Here is a 23,204-nt window from a genome sequence, read left to right on the forward strand (position 1 = left end):
TTTCAATGCGTAACACACTCTGCACGTTCCGTTATTCGAGCTGCGAACTCCTATCAGCTGACGGCATTGAGACACGACCCCCGCTCTGCTGTGATATGAAACATCTGTTTCGTCTGGTTTGACTGGCCTCTCAGAATGAAACCTTTAACTTCGCCGACATAATTAAACAAATACGATATTTCTGACCAACAAAATGCACATAGATTATACCTCAAAATGCCCTACAATAATTGTACACGTCGTAAATTAATACCGGCATGGATTCCCTAGTTCTACTTTCCATCCCAAACATTATACAAAATCTTCTTCGGGCTTATGAATATCCCGGCACATTTTTTTTTTTGCTACGGGCTTTACGTCGCACCGACACAGATAGGTCTTATGGTGACGATGGGATAGGAAAGGCCTAGGAGTTGGAGGGAAGCGGCCGTGGCCTTAATTAAGGCACAGCCCCAGCATTTGCCTGGTGTGAAAATGGGAAACCACGGAAAACCATCTTCAGGGCTGCCGATAGTGGGATTCGAACCTACTATCTCCCGGATGCAAGCTCACAGCCGCGCGCCTCTACGCGCACGGCCAACTCGCCCGGTCCGAGACATTTACTGGCTTCCAATCACCTGATTAACAAATCCTATCTCAACTCATACGACAACTCTGAACTCTGCCTCAACTCGACGGCTCTCACTAACAAAGAAATGGAATAAAATATTTAGAATCCATGACGCATAATACGCACAAATACATTAATAATGAACACTTCGCATAATGATCTCGTATTTCCAAAGCTGGATTTCACAAAATGACTGTCAAAATTCTACTATTTATCGTCAGTCAGACAGTTTAAATGGACATAGAATAACGTTTCACGTCGTGACAAAATTAACCACCCTATATTCTCAACCCGACAGCGCTCTTCCACTCGATTGAAAATGGGTAACCATGGACTTCTTACATTAATTCCATCAAATTTCAAACAGAAATTTTTTACCTCAGATAAAATATCTGAATTTGACATCACAAAAGTATAGGCAATAAATTCACGGAAATGACGATCTACTCTGGACGCGATATCACTTCGAAGCCCTTACTAATAACTTTTACATGTCACACGGCACTCGCAATATTTTTAATTTATCCAAGCAGAAAATAAAACAAATGACCTTTCGTCATATTTTGACATTCGCCAAAAAACATAGGGGTGACCAACTGCGTCATAAAAACCCATTTCAAATGCACATAAGTTTGACATCACAAAACAAGATATAGTAGGTGGTAAGATGGCAAGGCACCTCCCTTAGATTGACGTCGGATTCCATCCTTCGGCTCACCCGTGACCTTCCGCCGCTTATCTATCCAGTTTACATTTCTGGCTGTACATCATAATATTTATTTATTTTCCTGGCATAAAACATAAAAAAGGAGAAATACCCTACATTTGTTGATTTTGTTGATCGCACTCAACTGATAGTATTTATTTCCCGCACACGAATTACTTTCCGTACCACACACAAATATAAAAACTTCTTCGGTATCTTGACCATCCTTTTTATACAATTACTTCTGCTCAAAGAAAAACTTCTTTTAATACCAAAGAGGATAGAATACTACCAACTTGCCTATTCCATAGTCACATTTGTAAATCGATGAACTATAAAAATTGTACTTTTTATGTTGTCAAAATAAGGACATGATATTGTGATTTTCTTTAATTAATATGTCTAGTTTATAAATGACACTATAAAAACATAACATACAATTTTGTATTACGACGTTGCTGGTTTTATTTCAATGACGTTGGTAACATTGGGAAGTTCTGTTTTTGCGCGCTCACACCAAGTGTTTGAGATCGTGAATATTTTGCCATTGCATGTGTTATTGTGTGTTTAATTATATAGTTTTATAGTTTTTTATGAGGAATGTGTATATGTGTTGGGGTTGTTTGCGTGTTTGTTCAGTGTGGAAAACCCAGTGGAGAGCCTCTTGAAAACCACATACCGGTATGTTTCTAAATATTTTTATTTTTTTGGAGTGGGGATGGGTTACAGCACACAACTGATTTTCTGCACCAGCCGCCACTGCTACTTTTGTCGGTCGATTTACAGAGCAGTTCAACCCTCTGTCTTCAACCTCACGATACAAAATGCAGGGCTTTCAACATGGCGTCCCTTCTATATTTATAGACAGTACCCCCTCTCTCCAGGCATTCTCCCTTTGCCGCCAAGAGAATTTGCGTAACTTTTTTGACTTAAATGAACCGTACTTAAAAGAGTTTTGGATGTAACCACATACTTGCTACATGGCTATCGGTAGTGTTCCTGGACATTTAACATTTATGCACATTAAATTAACTGGTTAGATGACCTCATTTGATAGGCACTACTTTTCTGTCGACTTCGCGTGGGGACGCTAGACACACGCGCCCTTCTGAAATAATCCCCAGAAATGGCTTAGCAGTCTCAAGTCCGTCTTACTAAAGACCAATTGTCTTAAAGATAAATACAGGACCATCATTATATTGCATTCACCACTAATTCTTTCATTTAATTATATTTATTCGACATAAACTTCCTTCTGTATCCTTCCACTGCCGACACGTGCGGATGACGTCACGTATCCCAGCGTGGGAATGAAGGTAGCCATTGCCATTGCTGCTTCCGTGATATCAAGACTATGTTCAAGCTCCTCATCACCATTGACATGGGGCCTCATGAAGTAGCTTTCATACTTAAAATTCTTAGGGCACAAAGGTCATGGGTTCAATAATATACTGTTATCCCTTTCAGCGTTCAGTCTGCAAGGTTGGGTGAGTTACCCAAGCTCCTCCATATTCGTCTCTGCAACTATTTCTGCGTCTTCATTTAGGTCCACGCCTATTTCATTTAAATCAATAAGAACTGAGTCTAAACATCGTCGTGTTCGTTTCTCTCTGTTTCTCTTGCCTTCCATTCCCCTACGTAACCTACCTTCCTCCATTCGCCTCACTTGACACATCACGGAAGCTGCTTTATCTTTTTACTCCGTGTCCGGGTCCATGGCTAAATGGTTAGCGTTCTGGCCGTTGGCCACAGGGGTCCCGGGTTCGATTCCAGGCAGGGGTCGGGAATTTTAACCATAATTGGTTAATTTCTCTGGCACGTGGGCTGAGTGTATGTGTTGTCTTGATCATCATTTCACCCTCATCACGACGCGCAGGTTGCCTACGGGAGTCACATCGAAAGACCTGCACATGGCGAGCCGAACATATCCTCGGACACTCCCAGCACTAAAAGCCATACGCCATTTCATTTCATTTTTTTTTTCACTCCGAGTACACATCTGCTTGTACCGCAATCACTCTCACTACTTTTATGCCCGCCACTCTGTCACTTCGACAAAAAAAAAAAATGATCGGCTGCTAACTTCTAAGCCCCGCAAGAAACACGACCGTAAGGATGGTGCACATCGTCAAGAGATTTTTCTTATTAGATAATATACGGTTTACCTATAAAAGGGCTGTGTTTTCACGCTTATAGAAGGTGTTCACGTGATGACATTTGCTACAAACGCAACTCTTTTTGGTAATATATCAAGCCATCCCCTTTCAGTTTCAACCCAGTTAACTTTAAACCGAGGAGTGCTTGTTCAAGAGGTGCTATTTCCACTTCCAAAAAATAATCTGTGTTTCGTCCACATGCATTGCAGTAGTTGAATATTATTTATGAGCTTTGTCTCGTCCCAGTACGACAAATTCTATATTTCGCCTGTTATTTTTTATATGTCCCCCCGTAGCTCCCCTCTAATTGAATTGAAAATTTAAAAGTAGCCTAAGTTCAAGGTACCAGTTTTGGGTGGCAAATCTCGCTGCTTTAGAATCCTTGAACTGACGTTGCCATGGTTACGACTGGTCGTTTCTTTATCGAATTCCTAGAGCAGGGGTAGTGTGGTGCTAATATCTCCATAACGGTTAGTTTTAGGGCCTTAAAACATGGTATTCGCCCGTAGCTCACCGAGATTTGTTATTTGCGTCAAGGGGCTTTAAATGAGCTTTGTCTCGTCCCTGTACGACAAATTCGATATTTCGCCTATTATTATGACATCTCCCCTACCGTCGCCCCCCTCTAATTGTTTTGAAGTGTTTAAAGTAGCCCAAGTTACTCCTTATACCATTAGCTATCTGCCAGTGAAAGTCCCGTTAAAATCGGTCCAACCGTTTCGGAGATTAGCCGGAACAAGGAGACAGACAGACAGACAGACAGACAGACAGACAGACAGACAGACAGAGACAGACAGACAGACAGACAGATAGACAGCAAAAATTGGTCTTTAGTTATAAGTACCGTATTAACTTTAATATAAACTTAGTAAAATGCTGTTACTTTGACATTACAAGCAGACACTTCAATTTGATTTGTTTGTATAGATATAGATTGCCATGAACAATCCAGACCAGAAATATGTAATACCTCGTTCGTTCGTAATCTGTTTACCCTCCAGGGTCGGTTTTTCTCTCGGACTCAGCGAGGGATCCCACCTCTACCGCCTCAAGGGCAGTGTCCTGGAGCTTCAGACTTTGGGTCGGGGGATACAACTGGGGAGCATGACCAGTACTGCGCCCAGGCGGCCTCACCTGCTATGAAGAACAGGGGCCTAGTGGAAGGATGGGAAGATTGGATGGGACAGGCAAGGAAGAGGGAATGAAGCGGCCGTGGCCTTAAGTTAGGTACCATCCCGGCATTTGCCTGGAGGAGAAGTGGGAAACCACGGAAAACCACTTCCAGGATGGCTGAGGTGGGAATCGAACCCACCTCCACTCAGTTGACCTCCCGAGGCCGAGTGGACCCCGTTCCAGCCATCGTACCACTTTTCAAATTTCGTGGCAGAGCCTGGAATCGAACCCGGACCTCCGGGGATGGCAACTAATCACGCTAACCACTACACCACGGAGGCGGACATATGTAATACCTAAAAAGTTATACCAAACACAATCATGGGTATGTTCCATGTGCCTTTTATTTTACGTTTTTTGCGCTTTTCACACAACTTTCTTAGGGTGGAAATAGCTTCTTGTGAACAGACACTCTTCAGTTGTTAGGTAAATGCTGGTCTCCATTAAGATAAGTTCCAGATTTCAAGTAGAAGTAAACGTAAATATATGACTGTGATGCGATAGAATCTGATGATGTTCTTTTAAGAACGACACATGTCATTCTACTTTAATTGTTTCTTTTACAAGTATCATCATCATCATCATCATCATCATCATCATCATCTTTCTTCCTTTCCTAATCTGTTTCCCCTCCAGGGTTGGTTTTTCCCTCGGACTCAGCAAAGGATCCCACTTCTACCGCCTCAAGGGCAGTGTCCTGGAGCGTGAGACATTGTGCTGGGGGATACAGTTGGGGAGGAGGATCAGTGCATCACCCAGGTGGCGTCACCTGCTATGCTGAACAAGGGCCTTGTAGGGGATGGGAAGGGATGGACAAGGATTAGGGAAGGAAGCGGTCGTAGCCTTAAGTTACGTACCGTCCCGGCATTTGGCTGGAGGAGAAGTGGGAAACAACGGAAAACCACTTCGAGAATGGCTGAGGAGGGAATCGAATCCCCCTTCTCAGTTCATCTCCCGAGGCTGAGTGGACCCCGTTCCAGCCCTCGTACCACTTTTCAAATTTCGTGGCAGAGCCGGGAACCGAACTCTCGCCTCCGGGGGTGGCAGCTAATCACACTAACCACTACACCACAGAGGCGGACCATCATCATCTACTAAAGGCAATGCCCTGTCACTGAAGCCACATCAGACGATCTTCTGCTAGCCTCTTTATGAACCACACGCCAGTTCACTGACGGAGTTCTTGATGTATGACTTTGTAGGCCGTCCCCTGGATCTCCTCCCCAGTACTTTACCTTCGAAAATGGTTTGGAGAAGAGAGTCATGTGTCAGTACGTGTCCAAGGAACTTTGTTTCCTCTTCTTTGTTGTATGTATTAAACATCGTTCCTCCTTTACGTTCTTTAAAACAAGGTCATTTGTTTCTTATCCATCCAATTTGTTTTTGTAATTCTTCTCCAGAACCACACTTCTGCAGCCTCAAGTTTTGTTTCTTCTTGTTGCCCTAATGTCCATGTTTCGCATCCATACAGTAGTACACTCCAAACAAAGGTCTTGAGAAATTATTTTCTGGTCTTCTTGTTTCGCTAACGCTTTTTCCCACACCTGTGGGGTCGCGGGTACGATCTGTGTCGCACTTGTGGATTTGGCCCTGTTTTCCGGCCGGATGCCCTCCCTGACGCCAACCCTACTGTATATGGACGGGTGTATTCACTATTGCGTGTGGTGGTTGGTAGTGTGGCATGTTGTCTGAATATGATGAGGAGAGGGTTGGGACGGACACAAATACCCAGTCCCCGAGCCAGAAGAATTAATCAGAAATGATTAAAATCCCCGACCCGACATGGGGAATCGAACCCGGGACCCCTCTTTTCCCAAGGTTAGTACGCTGACCATTCAGCCAACAAGTCGGAGAAATTATTTTCTGGTCTCCCAAACATAATATTGTTACCATGATTTCTTTATCAGGTAATCTATATAAATAAAGTTGTAGCGTTTATCGTCGCCATAAGACCTATCTGTGTCGGTGCGACGTAAAGCAAATAGAAAAAAAAAAAGATGTAGGGGGGTCCGCTGTCTCTAATTTCGTTTGTTTTGCCAATTTTTCAGATATTTATCCGTTTTGGGTCAACTCAAGACCGAATCGGTGGTTTTTATTTTTCGTGTCTGTCTGTTTGTCTGTTTCACAATCACGGCGAAACGGCTGGATAGATCCCGACCAAATGCCATATTTAGAGTATACTCATCCCGGGAAAGTTTTCGATGTTGTTATCATTTAAAAATCTTTGAATAGACGGGGGTTTATAGGAAAACCAGAACGGTTTTCCTCCATTGTCTCTTATAAAATTGATTTTCTGTAAACTCCGTGGACTGTATGCGAAACGTCTCTTCATTATAAACAACTTTTGTTACGTTCATAATTTAGCTTACTCTTCAAATGACGGAGAAAATTACTATTTGCTGCGTGTATCATGCTCTGCATTGAGTGACCGACAGACCGACAGACCGACAACGAACCTACAGGTTACCATGGCAACGTCTCTGGCTGCTGGCCAGCAGGGAAGTAACGTATTGCCATTTTCATCATCATTCCTGAAAATTCGTGGTTGTTCCTTGGATAGAAAGCAAGAGAGACGTCAATCGGCCTTTCTACGGGATATTGGCGGAATATCGTTGGAAGTTATAACCGTCCTCGAATAGCTTAAGTAATAACACCATTAGACATCTTCTTATCTGTTTACCTAAGAACCCCTGTGCCTAAATTTCTCCTCTATTACCGCTTTCTTATATCCATAACTCATACCACCATAATTTATTGAAGGGCATTTGATTTTCCAATACATCCACTTGGTATTTACATATTTGTCCTATCCCACTGTCCTCATTTATAATCCTATCTTCTATTAATTTGAACTTCCTTAACTGTATTATTTTCTTCCTTGATTACTCCGTATGTATGCGAGTGCTAATCCCGAAACCTGGACACACTTTTCTTTGAGGAAATGTTCCAAGCTATGCAAGTGTATAACTTTTGGCCCCGGAATATATCGAAATATAGATGCAGTTTTAATGACAGTGCGGACCTTCGTTTCAGGATAATTGGTGGCTAAACGGTAAGTCGTATTACAAAACAGATAGCATAATCGCCATTCTATTTGGAGAGATCAACAACTTCGGTCGTATGACTTATTGTCGTGTCTCGATTGATGATACGTTAGATAGCGCTGCATTTCTCGGTTTTAATCAAATCTTTCGAACTCGACTGCGACTTGCATTACGAAAAGAGGCCTGTCTTTATCATGAAAACTCTTCATATCTATTATAAGTGGCAGTTGCTAGATGAGCCTGCCGTTATTGTAGAAACTCCCGAACTCGGTTGTAATTGGCGGTGGGAAATGTGGCCTGCCATTATCCTTAAAACTTCCACAATGCTTACCTTACATCGGAAACAACGTATTCCGTCCTCCCTGTTTTGTTTCTAGGATACGGCTAAGAGGCATGCGATTTAATATAATCTTACCCACTGCCTTAACAGTAATTTACGGAGAAATCCGTATACAATGTAGAATACCGTAGCGAAGCACGGGTACATTGGCTAATTTATAAATATATTAATAAAAAATTGGTTTCGGCAGTATGGCTCCATGGCTAAATGGTTAGCATGCTGGTCTTTGGTCATACGGGTTTCGGTTCGATTCCCGGCAGGGATAGGAATTTTAATCATGATTAGTTAATTCCGCTGGTACGGGGACTATGTGTATGTGTTGTCTTCAACATCATCGTATCCTCATCACGACACGCGGGTCGCCTACCGACTTCTCCTCGGACACCCCCATTTCATTTTCAGTCTCGGCAGACTGAAGAAGCTAACAGTTATAAACTAAACGCTACTTGCAACTTTCTCAACATACATAAAACTACACAACGTTTGACTTCCGCACAAGAATAATCTCATATTTAGTGTTAGCAAATACACGTAACCTCTTAGGAAATCGCGCACACAACAATGAATGTGGAAAGAAATACCGTACTATTTTCTTAGAATTTTAAAATGTCGAAAGTAGGTTAAAATACAGGTTTGCTATCTTTTTGCCACGGCAAGTCCTTGGTGTCAAACCTTCTTCAAAGTCTGCTCTGTTTTCGTGAGCAACTTCCTAGGAGGTTGTACTATTGTATGGTATCAAGAACGTTCACTAATTTTATAAGAATGCTCTCCTTTAATTGCTGCCATTATAATTGTTACCCAAATAATTTCTTATAATGAATTTTATCGTCCTTCATTCCACATTAATTACCTGACAGACTTCAGGTCGTGAAAGACTGCTGTCAAACCTTCTTCAAATGTTCTACCCAGACGTCAGTTTCTTGTAATAGACTAAATGTTGGAACGCCATGCTGCTTCTTGGACAAAGGACACACACTTTCACTTTACATCTATTAAAATGAATGTATAATTTGTGTCTATGTACTTCAAATATTTGCCTCATATTCAATTTGATTTTGGTACACAAAAATCAATACTTTGTTTGTTTGTTTGTTTGTTTGTTTGTTACGCCAGTGGAAAAGGCTTGTCAAAATTTCTCGAAAATCAGGTTTTAAGTTGATGAATAGCCCAGTCGTTCATTAGGTTAGAGAGAGAGAGAGCAAATATGTACACTTCGGTGGTGAGGTCATGTGAGGCGAATGGAGCAAGATAGGATGCCTAGGAGAACAATAAACTGGGACGTAGAGGGTAGTAAGGAAGACGATAAACTGAAGATACAACCTCATAATTCATTTTTTTTCAAACAATATTTGTTGTTATTTGAGTCATCAGTCTACAAACTGATTTGATGCAACTCTCCATGCCACCCTACCCTGTGATAATCTTTTTCTTTCTACGTAATTACTACATTCTGCATCTGCTCTAATCTGCTTCTCATATTTATGCCTTGTTCTATTCCTACCGTTATTACCATCTACACTTCCCTCTAAAACCAACTGTGCCGGGCTGAGTGGCTCAGACGGTTGAGGCACTGGCCTCCTGATCCCAACTTGGCAGATTCGATCCTGGCTCAGTCCGGTGGTATTTGAAGGTGCTGAAATATGTCAGCCTAGTGTAGGTAGATTTACTGGCACGTAAAAGAACTCCTGCGGGACTAAATTCAGGCACCTCGGTGTCTCCGAAAGCCGTAAAAGTAGTTAGTGGGACGTAAAACAAATGACATAGTATTATTATTGTGAAAAACTGAACAAGGCCTGGGTCTCTTAAGATGTGTTTTATCATTCTATCTCTTCTTCTCGTCAAATTTAGCCAAATCGATCTCGTCTCGCCGGTTCGATTCAGTATCTCTTCATTCGTGATTCGATCTACCCATCTCACCTTCAGCATTCTTCTGTAACACCACATTTCAAAAGCTTCTAATCTCTTTCTTTCTGAGCTGGTTAATGTCAATGTTTCATTTCCATACAATGCCACGCTAGAGAGTAAATTTTCAAAAACATCTTTCTAATTCCTATATGTTCGAAGTGAGCAAATTTCTTTTCTTAAAAAAAAAGGCCTTCCTTGCTTGTGCTAGCCAGATGCAGGTCTTTTGACTTGACTCCCGTAGGCGACCTGCGCGTCGTGATGAGGATGAAATGATGATGAAAACGACATACAGTATACACCCAGCCCTCGTGCCAGCGAAATTAACCAATTATGGTTAAAATTCCAGAATTTGCCGAAAATCGAACCCGGGACCCCTGTGACCCATGGCCAGCATGCTAACCATTTAGCCATGGAGCCGGGTATTAAATCAATGATAGTGAATCAGTCTCAGTAAGGAGGTGGAATGTATAAGCTACGATCTATTGAATAGGAACTGACCCGGCATTTGCCTGAAAGTGAAAATGGGAAACCACAGAAAACCACTCTCGCGACACTCCGGAGATAAAATTCGATATTTTCGTCATTTTGGTAAAAAAAATTAATGAATGAAATTGAAAGAATTGAATTTCTTTTTTCCCTGTCACGAAGTTATTCCGCTGAATTCAAACAATTTATCACTGTAATAATGCTTTCTTTGCCAATTGTAATATCACATTTAAATCCCATTTTTCTCCCATAATATTCTGCCAAATGTAACAAAATTTGTATGGTATATGTATCACAGCCATATGAAGAAACCTGCATACGGAATTTTTGATTGCAGAATTTTTTCAAGTAGTACGGTTTTTTAAGTCCAAAATTTTAGAACGTAAAAGTACACACATTTTAGTACGATATATCTCCTTATATAAATTACGTACAGAAACATCGATAATGAACCATTCTGTTCATTGAAGCAATTGTATTAATTTGAGTATTGGATATTGGAATCATACTAGGCCACCCACGAAGCCGATGTCTTACAGTATATGTCATAAAGGGGTCCAGAAGAAGCGTTCTTATGTGAAGTGAGCGCGAGCGTCATTATGAGAAATCTCCAGAACTCATTAAAAGAAGTTATGTCCCAAGCCAAGCCTCTTGATGAAGTTTGGGGACGCTTTCCAGTTCGCGGCTAAACTTATTCTAGGAGGGAAGAATGAAATAAATTAATATCTTTAGTTACAGAAGAGTTGCATTGGATTGGAGACAAAAATTGCAACCTGTATTATTTCCGCTTTAGTTTGATAGGCATTAGGGCTGCATTAATTAATGCATTCGCTAATTTGAGCCCATGATATAATTAATGCGGGAAAGTTTCCCGGGCACGCTAAGATTGCACGCAGCCAAGCGGCTTGATGACGCGACCCGGAATTATAAATTAAGGCCGCCAGGGCATATCAGAGTCATTCTTGGACCGAGAGGCTGTGGGAACGAGTCGTCATACTGCGTGTTGGTGCTGAGAACGACGCTTTGTCTTCAAGCTACATCGACTGCCTGTACTGCTATTTCTGCAAAGATGTAAGTAATCAACTTGAATATTCAGAGGAATTGAAGATTTTCCCTGTGAGATTTATGCTATGGGGAGATGAGGTACTGCTTACATGAGACTAATGAACTAGTAGCTCCCTATTTCTGTGAGGTCAAGGGTTGCAGACGGAATGCTAGAATTATTATTGGCTCAGGTTAGGAATTCTAAAACTATATGTTGTCCATGTGATAGGGTGATAGAACAGTGACGGAGAGTAGTAAAGAAACTCTTGTGTACCAGGTTAAAACTCTGAACGAGACTTGGTCAGTGTGACGTGTGAGACACGCTAACAGTGAAGACAGGCATCGAGTTTGGACAGTCTGTAATATATGAATTTATTTTCAGTTACCCCAGCATCAAGTCAGAACGAGGGTTTGACAGCATCATTGCACAGAAGCCACAACCAGGAGCTGAAGCCAACACAACAACGGGCATCGATCCAGGAACGTTGGGAGCACCTGACCAGCACAACATCGAAGAGGACACCTTCCGACTACAGAGGGAGCTGTACGAAGACGCTACACCAGCAAGAATGTCTCCAAGTGGTCAACAGTATCTGATGCAAGCCCGGCAGTCTATCAGAATGTGGTAGATCCAGTGGTCCACAGGGATGGCCGCTCCGCTATGTTCTCAAATTTAAGGTCAGAGCTTTCCAATTCTGTTTCAAGCATGTCATTTAAATTTAGATAGGAATATGGGGGCCGTCAGTCAACTAATTTGTGGTAATAGGAGAAGTTCCCTTGTAATATAGAGCTAGGCCTCAAACTCGAACCCCGTACTTTAAGGTAGATGTTATTTGTAAAGTCCTTGTTAGTGAAGTTATGGTTCATTGTAATTGCGTTATTTTATTGTACGTGTTTTTGTAAGGGTCTGATTGAACTCATTTGGGCATAGGAGGTTAGTCTACAGATAGGTACTTTTATGAGATCCCATTCAGGCATTTGTTTCTGCAGACGTAGAAGTGTATAGTTATGACCAGATGGTGACCAAGTCGTGACCAGGAATTCACCCAGATTCACTGATAGTGTGCGCGAGTCCAATATTTAAGAGGTTTGAGCCCATAAGAGGCAGAAGTAGAATTTGCAGTTGGTATGAGAGAGCCCAACCATTGAGAGTTTATTGAAGATATTTTGGAAATGCCTAGTATGGCAATGTGACGATCGCTTAATGATTAGTGTTTTGTAGCGCCAGGATTTAGCCCATGAGAGGCATTAGTAAGATGAGCGAGATTGCTGAAGGTATGGAGACGAGGGCAGATAGCCCAGGTATATTTAAATGATGGCTTTAACAGCTGACTACGTGAAATGTACTTTTGAAAGGCAAGACTTTAGCCTGTCTCCTCGGTGGAGCTCATAAATTAGGGGGACTGCTGCAAGTGGAGGGGTGAGAATGGAGGTCATTGAGCTTGACGTCACAGGCTGGTGTGTTGGTCGTCTGCAGTATTTCAAGTATGCTAGGAGGGGAAGAAACGACCTTCTTGTTTTGAAAGCAGAGAGAGAGATTTGTTTTATGTCCCATTTGTTTTACGTAATATTTTAACACTGGCCCGTTTTATACTGACACCCTTGTATGTGTTGATTGGATTCTTTCATTTTGTTTGCATAGGTATCTTGGACACCTTACCTGTCATAGGACTAGGGTTCGTGACCAAGTCAGGTCATGGTAAATTTTGTGGTGATTTTGTTAGCACCGGGGTTCGACGGCGCGAGGCATTGTAAATTTTTATGGGAATCATTGTTTTTGTGTAATTAAGCAGATATCCATCTCCAAAACTTCGTTACTTACACCATTGTAACATGCTTGTTGCAGCTCACGAGTTATTGTGAAGGCAGTGAACTGATAGTCATCGGCTCAGCGTCATTTTCCCATCTCATATTGAAATGATCTTTTATTTGTAAATAATTCAATTTTATGTAATAAATCCCTATTTGTTAAACTTGGAATGCAGCGGTGTTTTCTGTTAGATATTTTATTTTTTTAATTTAGTCGAATTCTTACCTGAGTAGGCACATGTCCTAGTGTTTTATCTTTATGTTGCCCCGTTATACCCATGTTATCCCTGAGAAGAGCGTTCTACCGGCTGATTGAAGAGGACAGTGTTCAGGTAAGACTATGTGCACCAGCTCACGTCTGTGAGAGTTTGTTCACTACTGTACTCTAGGTTCGAGACCGGCCTTCGCCTGGACGGAACTTTATAGTGCAGTAGGGCACATAGTTTACTTGGCGCAAGCCATCGTGGGGCTCGATATTGCTGTAATGAGGGCTACCCAGACAGTGTAAACAGAGCGCCATAGTTTACTTGCCGAGCAACGTGGTGGCCGAAATTCCGTAAAGGGCTAACCATAGCGCCATAGTATAATTGACCAAGCAACGATGGGGCTCGATAACTTTGAAAAAAGGGCTAACCATAGCGCCATGGTATTAATGACGACGAGTAACGAATGGCCCGATGTTTCTGTAAAAGGGACCAGAGCGCCATTGGCTACATTGTGAACTTGGTGTGGCTAACTGAGGACCCGATATTGCAGTAAGGAGGGTCATACAGCTTATTTTATTATGCCATCAGGTGATGCTTGATATTTGTGTAAACGAGCTCACATAACCAAGTGGTATTCTGCTGTTTTTCCCCATAAAATAGGGCTATAGGTCATAATGTGTGTCTGTAAAGGCAGGACCTGATATTTTGGTAAATAAAGGTCGTGCAAGGCTTGATTTCAGGCATATGTTATGACAGCTGCATTCGATTAGGTGTTATGCAGGTATACCAAGTCTGGTCGGTGATCGGTACTGTTAGCTTGAGGATATATTTGGAGTAGGTTGTTAAACTTGTGAAGTTGAATGACTGCCAGTTCAGAGAGGTATTTTGTGAGGTTCTGTCTTTGATCTTACCATTTGTTTATGGATATTGCTGTTGATGGTGTAGCGAGGATGTGCTGATTTTGGGGCTCCAATTGAAGCGATGGATGATATTCGTGCGGGGATTTGACCTGCAAGGTGTTATGTTTTACAGGTGTATAATCGTATAGCTTGGATTTTGCATGTGGTAGTTTTAGCTGTTTTTTATGTCATGTGTTGGTGAATTTTATGTTTGTGTTGTATATATGTTTTGTATCATAGTGTTGTACTGACGGTTACCCTATGTTTGAATGACATGATATTAGATTGAGGTAGCCAATTTAGGCTTTGAAAGTTCGAGAGTTTAGCAGTAGAAACATTTTGATAAATTAGAAAGTGTAGGAAATTTAGAGTATTTGAAATTTAATCGAGAACATACGGAGCGGTTTTTCCCGCCGGACTTTATAACCAGTGAGTCGAATGTCGGTAGACATAGGAGAGATGCTGAGGCAACTCAGCGAGCAGATGAATGAACAGTTTGTGGCGCTTAAAGAGGAGGTAGGAGCTATTAAAGGACAACAGACTACGCTTAGAGAGGATGTAGGAGCTATTAAAGGACAACAGACTAGGGATAGTGAGCGATTCAAAGAACAGTTTGTGGCGCTCAAAGAGGAACTTAGGGAAGATATAGGTGAACGTCTGAACGAACAAGTGACTAGGAATCGTGAGCTATTGGTTCAGAACGGGGAGCGTTTGAACGACCAAGTCAGTGCACAATTTAAAGAACAGGAAATTAGGAACTCGGATCAGATAAAGGAACTGAAGGAACACTTGACCGAACAAGTAGTACGCACCGAAACACGGGTATCTAACCAAATAACTGAGCTAAGGGAGCACACTAGCATTCGTTTGGAGCAATTGACCTCTGAAAATGAAGCGACTAGGGAAACCATAGCAGAATTAGATACCAAAATAGAAAATGTACGGCTGTGCTGTGTTACCACGACCGAAAAGTTAAGTCAACAGATGGAAGAATCGCACAGAACGGTAGAGAAGCAAATTCAGGAAGTAAAGAATAGTATCGAGGGGATAGAACAGCGCATGGAAGAAAAAGATAAGGAGACTCAGTCCGAACTAGGAACATTTAGAGAAAACTTGGTGGCAGTCGTAGTCCGTATGGATCATACTCAAGAAGAACTAGTCAGAATAGAAGAAAAACTAGAGGCTAGGACTCAAGAAGTGGTAGACAAATATGAAAGGACGACCGAGAAAAATAAGGCTAAAATTGCTGGACTAGAACTGGATTTACGACAGACTAGGAAGGAAGTCAGCGCGGAGGTCCAGGGTTTGAAGAAGTGCCGTGAGCAGGAACAACGGACAACCGAGAAACGTATACTAGGGTTAGAACATGAAATGGAGAATATACGTGATAAGTTGGACCAGTTAAAAATTGAGGAAGACAACGGAGTAAAGAAGCGGAAGCTGAGTAGAACTCATAGCCCGATGGAACACCAGTATGGAGATGACAGCCTGAATGAAAGTCAGGAAGAGGGACATGAGATACTAGGAGAATCATTTAGGGCTAAGCCAAGGATGGGAAATTCAACCCTATTCAGTCAAGACAGTGTATTCCCGGGTTACCATTGGATTAGGGCACCCGAGGAGAAACCGAAGAAATTTGAGGGGAATGGAGAGGTCACACCCCGTTCATTCCTGAAAGAGTTAGAGACCTACATGGACGAAGGACAGATACCACCGGAACGCAGACTACGCACGGCAGAAAAGTATCTTGGAGGGATTGCTGGAGCTTGGTTTAAAGCGTTTGGGCAATCATTTAAGAATTATGATGAGTTTAAACGGGCATTCCTGAATAAATTCTGGAATCAGGGACATCAATTGGCGCTGAGAATGGAACTCTACGCACGAAGATATGCGAATAGTACCCCCACTAGACTAAGCGAGTTCTTCATCTCCCAATATTTACGTTTGCAAGAGCTAGATCATCAGCCTGAAGAGTTGGAAATCGTCACAACCATTATCAGACAGCTGCCTGTAGAGGTACAGAGGGCTCTTATCGCGGCTAATGTAACGACGGCGGTAGCAGCAGAAGAAATGCTTAGGCTTTGGGACCAAACGTCTGCTCTGCATCAACCACGTATACGGGCCATAGAGACTGTCCATAATGTGAACATACAGGCAGAAGAGCAGATGGAAGAAAGAGGCCACAAGGAATGTCAAAATTCCGGCACTCAAACACCTACCCGGAGGGAGCGAGATGAAGAAAATCTGAAACCCAGAGGAGATATGAACTGGCGACCTCGAAGATGGAGCACATGGCAGGAGGAACCGGACCGATGGAAAGGGCAAGAACACCGAAGAAATTCATTCGAACAACGGCGGAATGACCGGCCGTACTGGAGACGAGACGGTGAACGTTACAACTCTAGAAGCAACCGCCAGCGATGGAATGGGAACCGAGCGAGATACGACAGGCCAAGGGAGAGTTCACTGCGCCCGAGAAATGGTGAGAGACAAGACGGCGCCTACCACTCAAGATGGAGAGAGTCGGGGGAGATGTCAACACGCGACACGTGGCAGGAAGCAATACGGAATCACAGTGCTGCCAACTCTCCTGGAGCTGCGAGCTTGGCATACCAAGAATTTCATAATGGCGCCAGGCCAAAAGGTCTCAACCCAAATGCACCTAGCTTTGCCGAGATCGAGAGAGAGGATAAAAAAAAACGAGAAATTTAGTGCCAGGAGATAGAATATTTCGCGAGGATGCCGGTTGGATGACTATAGCTATACATAATTGGGTTATCACTCCTGATGATCTATTAGAAGATCCTAATAAAAGTAATTTGCCCAGACCGAAAGAATTACCTGTAATTTATACCAGAATTCACGGTTTAAACGTACGCTGTCTGGCTGACACTGGAGCCACGGTCAGTGTCGTATCACAGGCCTTAGTTTCGGACATTCAAAACAGAGTTCGTATCCCGTCTATACCAATTTCGAAGGTAAAAATTAAAGGGATTATACCTGACAAAGTCACGTCCTGTAAGGAGCAGGTATTACTCGACATCCAGATTGGAGATTTACTGGTGTCACATCCATGTATTGTGCTGCCTAAAATGGAATACAATCTTATATTAGGAGCCGATTTCTTAAGAGAATACGAAGCTGTAATTGACATGGGTACGAACTCTATCATGTTAAAATTAAATGGTAACCAGGAACGAGTAGAATTAAACCAGAACCAGGGTTACCAACCCGGGGAACGTATTTGGACAATGGACATGCAGACGGAAGAACTTGATTCAGAAAAATGGCTACAGGATCACGAAGAAATTATTCCAGAGTTCGAAATTATGGTATCCGAATTGGAAGAACAGCGAGAGAAAGAAAAATTTCTAGAACTGTTGCCGAGTAAAATCGAAGAAGCAAAGATTAGTCCGGAAGACAAGGGACGGCTACAGGAGTTATTGATGAGGCATGAGACGGTCTTTGGTTCGAGGCCTGGAAAGATCCCGAATTACCAATACAAATTATGTGTAAATAACTGGGAGCCTTTCAAACAGCGACCATATCCAATTCCAGAGAAGATGTTACCCCAGGTCCGGGAGGTAATCGACGACATGGAGAGGAACGGGATAATCCCAAGTCCCCGAGTCCGTTTTTGAATCCGTTATGTGCAGTGCCCAAGGCGAATGGAACGGTGCGCGTGTGCCTTGACGCACGATCTTTGAACCAACGCCTAGTCCCCGAGTATGAGAGACCTCCAAACCTTAAGGATATTCTCAAGAAGTTCGGAGATATGGAATTTTTCAGTACGGTAGACATGACTTCAAGCTTTCACCATATCGTTTTGGATCCAAGTACAAATATGCTTACTGGATTTTTATTTGACAACCAGACGTATATTTTCCTACGTCTTCCATTTGGCCTAGTCTCAAGTTGTGCTGCTTTGATAAGGGCACTGGAATCGAACCTCAGTCCCGAGGTAAAAGAGTTTACGATTCGGTATATCGACGATATTTTAATCTGCACAAAAACCCTGGAAGAACACATGGAAAAATTGAATTTACTATTTCAGGACCTCGAGAGATGCAATTTCAAGGTTAATTTTGAAAAGTCACACTTCTGTCAGCGCAGGGTATTGTTCCTGGGGCATGTTGTCGATGGTCAAGGTATCCGGCCCAACCCAGCTAAAATTGCGGCGATACAAAATTTTCCTAGGCCGATCAAGATTAAACATGTTAGGCAGTTCTTGGGCCTAACGAACTTTTTCTCCAATCATTGTCCCGGTTACACGGATACAGTAGCGCCTCTTCAAGATATGTTGAAGACCAATAATAGATGGAAATGGGGAGAAGAGCAAGAAAAAGCTTTTGTAAACACTAAGGTACTTTTAGAAAATTCTGTAAAATTGGGGTACCCTAGCTTCGATAGGAAGTTCATCATACAGACGGACGCTTCTGCAGTTGGAGTCGGAGCAGTGCTGTACCAGGAAACACCCGAGAGGGAGCATAAAATATCATATTTGGCTTTCATGAGTAGAAAATTACGCGGACACGAGTTGAAATACACGACCACCGAGTTGGAGATGTTAGCCATAGTTACTGCCTTAGCTCACTGGAGAAAGTATGTGTACGGATTCCCAGTAGTGATTAGAACTGATCATAAAGCACTTACCTTCATTCTTAAGACGGACATGGCTAATGCACGGGTCAGTAGATGGGCACTTTACGTCCAGCAGTTCGACCTCACGGTAGAACATTGCCCAGGGAAACTGAACATACTAGCTGACGCGTTGAGCAGAAATCCTAATCCGGAGGAACTTATAATACACCTAACTCTGTTAGACCAAGAGGATCAGAATATACTGGAGAGACTTCGGAATATTCATGAGGAACAGGAAAATTACTCAGAGACCGGACGGCTAATCCAGTACTTTCGGAAAGAACTCCAACCCGGGACTCCACAGTACGCTGAAGCGGAGCGCAAAGCGGTAAATTACCACTACTTTAACAACATTTTGCATAAATTTGTGGATGAAAATCATACGAAATTTAGAATTGTGGTACCTCCGCGACTACAGATTGACGTGATATGGATAGCTCATCACTCTACAGGACATTCAGGAATTGATAAAGTGGTAGCAACACTGCAGGAAACTTTCATGTGGCCTAAAATGAGGTCGATGGTACAGAAAATCCTGCGTACCTGCGACATTTGTCAGAGGGTGAAACCAAATCCGTACCTTTTAAAGCAACCGCCACGACCACTGATACCTACGGGACCACGTAAATTATTCGCAATAGACTTCTTCGGTCCCTTACCCTCTGCTACTAGGGGCTTAAAGTACATCCTTGTCTGTATGGACGTCTTCAGTAAATTTGTTACATTATGCCCTATTCAAAAGGCGAATACTCGTTCAACGCTATCGCAGATCAAAAGAAAGATAATACCCATTATGGGTAAGCCTGAGAGCATATTAAGTGATCATGGGAGTCAATTCACTGCTGCAGGGTTTAAGCGTGAACTAGAAAGACTAGGGATCAAGCATGTCTTATCCAGCATCAGACATCCGCAAGCTAACCCGAGTGAACGTATCATGAGGGAGATATCCAAGTATTGCAGGATATACTGCCCTAGAGAACATTATAAGTGGAACACTGTAGTGCCCATTATTACAGAGTGTATTAACACAACTAGACACGAATCGACCGGTATGATTCCAGCATGGATTCACAATAATGAGCTGCCTAAACGTCCTTGGGAAAATGTAATTCCGTGCCCTAGGGATCCTCAACTAGCTCAAGAGATATGTGTTAATAACGTTGCAGAACACTTAAAAGCACAGGCTGAGAAGCGGCTGCGTAGAACTAGGAATAAAAGATTTCATAGACCTTTGCAAGTGGGCGAGTTAGTGTTAGTGAAGACACCCACTGTCTCTAACCCTACAGAGAGATATTACCATAAGTTCGCTGAGCTATACACTGGACCGTATAGAATAATTCATAGTTATGAAAATAACTCATACAAGGTACAAAGCTTGGACGCTACAGTGACTAAGGTCTTTAACTCATCAAACCTTAAGCCCTTTTTCCAACCCGGCCAATATCAATTAGATAATCTGGAAGAAGAAGGAGAAGAAGGAGGCGAAGAAGAGGAAGAAGAACCTGAGGACGAAGAGACCGAAAATCTTGCCAGAGAGGAGGTTATCATTCCGGAAGAAGATGAAAATGACAGCGAAGAAGAGCAACCAGAGGTACCCAATGGAGAAGAAGAAGAAGAAGAAGAAGTGAATATGATTTCTCCAGGTGACCAGAAACAGATATCTGAGCAGCGCAAAGAAACGGAGTGTCAAGACTGCGAGAGTAACCACCGGAGATTTCTAGCTCTGCTGGATGCTTATTACCAAGTTAGGAAGGATGGGGAGGCTATCATGTCTGTAGCTGAAGATAGTCCCATGCCCTGAAGTTTTGAATATTGACAGCAGATATGATTGCAATGAAAAAATGATCTTGGATTTTGGGAAAATAAAATTCTTGACAGAATTTTATTTTGTCGTTCACGGGGGGCTATGAACCATTCTGTTCATTGAAGCAATTGTATTAATTTGAGTATTGGATATTGGAATCATACTAGGCCACCCACGAAGCCGATGTCTTACAGTATATGTTATAAAGGGGTCCAGAAGAAGCGTTCTTATGTGAAGTGAGCGCGAGCGTCATTATGAGAAATCTCCAGAACTCATTAAAAGAAGTTATGTCCCAAGCCAAGCCTCTTGATGAAGTTTGGGGACGCTTTCCAGTTCGCGGCTAAACTTATTCTAGGAGGGAAGAATGAAATAAATTAATATCTTTAGTTACAGAAGAGTTGCATTGGATTGGAGACAAAAATTGCAACCTGTATTATTTCCGCTTTAGTTTGATAGGCATTAGGGCTGCATTAATTAATGCATTCGCTAATTTGAGCCCATGATATAATTAATGCGGGAAAGTTTCCCGGGCACGCTAAGATTGCACGCAGCCAAGCGGCTTGATGACGCGACCCGGAATTATAAATTAAGGCCGCCAGGGCATATCAGAGTCATTCTTGGACCGAGAGGCTGTGGGAACGAGTCGTCATACTGCGTGTTGGTGCTGAGAACGACGCTTTGTCTTCAAGCTACATCGACTGCCTGTACTGCTATTTCTGCAAAGATGTAAGTAATCAACTTGAATATTCAGAGGAATTGAAGATTTTCCCTGTGAGATTTATGCTATGGGGAGATGAGGTACTGCTTACATGAGACTAATGAACTAGTAGCTCCCTATTTCTGTGAGGTCAAGGGTTGCAGACGGAATGCTAGAATTATTATTGGCTCAGGTTAGGAATTCTAAAACTATATGTTGTCCATGTGATAGGGTGATAGAACAGTGACGGAGAGTAGTAAAGAAACTCTTGTGTACCAGGTTAAAACTCTGAACGAGACTTGGTCAGTGTGACGTGTGAGACACGCTAACAGTGAAGACAGGCATCGAGTTTGGACAGTCTGTAATATATGAATTTATTTTCAGTTACCCCAGCATCAAGTCAGAACGAGGGTTTGACAGCATCATTGCACAGAAGCCACAACCAGGAGCTGAAGCCAACACAACAACGGGCATCGATCCAGGAACGTTGGGAGCACCTGACCAGCACAACATCGAAGAGGACACCTTCCGACTACAGAGGGAGCTGTACGAAGACGCTACACCAGCAAGAATGTCTCCAAGTGGTCAACAGTATCTGATGCAAGCCCGGCAGTCTATCAGAATGTGGTAGATCCAGTGGTCCACAGGGATGGCCGCTCCGCTATGTTCTCAAATTTAAGGTCAGAGCTTTCCAATTCTGTTTCAAGCATGTCATTTAAATTTAGATAGGAATATGGGGGCCGTCAGTCAACTAATTTGTGGTAATAGGAGAAGTTCCCTTGTAATATAGAGCTAGGCCTCAAACTCGAACCCCGTACTTTAAGGTAGATGTTATTTGTAAAGTCCTTGTTAGTGAAGTTATGGTTCATTGTAATTGCGTTATTTTATTGTACGTGTTTTTGTAAGGGTCTGATTGAACTCATTTGGGCATAGGAGGTTAGTCTACAGATAGGTACTTTTATGAGATCCCATTCAGGCATTTGTTTCTGCAGACGTAGAAGTGTATAGTTATGACCAGATGGTGACCAAGTCGTGACCAGGAATTCACCCAGATTCACTGATAGTGTGCGCGAGTCCAATATTTAAGAGGTTTGAGCCCATAAGAGGCAGAAGTAGAATTTGCAGTTGGTATGAGAGAGCCCAACCATTGAGAGTTTATTGAAGATATTTTGGAAATGCCTAGTATGGCAATGTGACGATCGCTTAATGATTAGTGTTTTGTAGCGCCAGGATTTAGCCCATGAGAGGCATTAGTAAGATGAGCGAGATTGCTGAAGGTATGGAGACGAGGGCAGATAGCCCAGGTATATTTAAATGATGGCTTTAACAGCTGACTACGTGAAATGTACTTTTGAAAGGCAAGACTTTAGCCTGTCTCCTCGGTGGAGCTCATAAATTAGGGGGACTGCTGCAAGTGGAGGGGTGAGAATGGAGGTCATTGAGCTTGACGTCACAGGCTGGTGTGTTGGTCGTCTGCAGTATTTCAAGTATGCTAGGAGGGGAAGAAACGACCTTCTTGTTTTGAAAGCAGAGAGAGAGATTTGTTTTATGTCCCATTTGTTTTACGTAATATTTTAACACTGGCCCGTTTTATACTGACACCCTTGTATGTGTTGATTGGATTCTTTCATTTTGTTTGCATAGGTATCTTGGACACCTTACCTGTCATAGGACTAGGGTTCGT

At 42.5% G+C, this 23,204-nt stretch overlaps 2 protein-coding genes across 2 annotated transcripts; both read left to right on the forward strand.

Annotated features, from left to right (window-relative positions):
- Positions 1 to 10,929: 10,929 nt before the first annotated feature.
- On the forward strand, positions 10,930 to 12,678 carry LOC137501176 (uncharacterized). The gene is made up of 2 exons (XM_068228037.1): positions 10,930 to 11,491; positions 11,847 to 12,678. The coding sequence occupies exons 1-2, from the start codon at positions 11,277 to 11,279 to the stop codon at positions 12,091 to 12,093; spliced, it is 462 nt and encodes a 153-aa protein (XP_068084138.1). The 5' UTR covers positions 10,930 to 11,276; the 3' UTR covers positions 12,094 to 12,678.
- An 8,361-nt stretch (positions 12,679 to 21,039) lies between these two features.
- Positions 21,040 to 22,736, forward strand: LOC137501177 (uncharacterized). Its single transcript, XM_068228038.1, has 2 exons — positions 21,040 to 21,549; positions 21,905 to 22,736. Exons 1-2 carry the CDS (start codon positions 21,335 to 21,337, stop codon positions 22,149 to 22,151), a joined length of 462 nt encoding a protein of 153 aa, XP_068084139.1. The 5' UTR covers positions 21,040 to 21,334; the 3' UTR covers positions 22,152 to 22,736.
- The last annotated feature ends 468 nt before the right edge of the window (positions 22,737 to 23,204 follow it).

Source organism: Anabrus simplex, chromosome 6 (assembly GCF_040414725.1).
Source record: "Anabrus simplex isolate iqAnaSimp1 chromosome 6, ASM4041472v1, whole genome shotgun sequence".
Classification (NCBI taxonomy): domain Eukaryota; kingdom Metazoa; phylum Arthropoda; class Insecta; order Orthoptera; family Tettigoniidae; genus Anabrus; species Anabrus simplex.

Bases quoted from the DNA above. Each gene is read 5' to 3' on its own strand.
- LOC137501176 (XM_068228037.1), top strand. From the start codon at position 11,277: ATGCGGGAAAGTTTCCCGGGCACGCTAAGATTGCACGCAGCCAAGCGG. The intron at 11,492-11,846 runs GTAAGTAATCAA...ATTTATTTTCAG, and splicing joins ACTGCTATTTCTGCAAAGAT to TTACCCCAGCATCAAGTCAG.
- LOC137501177 (XM_068228038.1), top strand. From the start codon at position 21,335: ATGCGGGAAAGTTTCCCGGGCACGCTAAGATTGCACGCAGCCAAGCGG. The intron at 21,550-21,904 runs GTAAGTAATCAA...ATTTATTTTCAG, and splicing joins ACTGCTATTTCTGCAAAGAT to TTACCCCAGCATCAAGTCAG.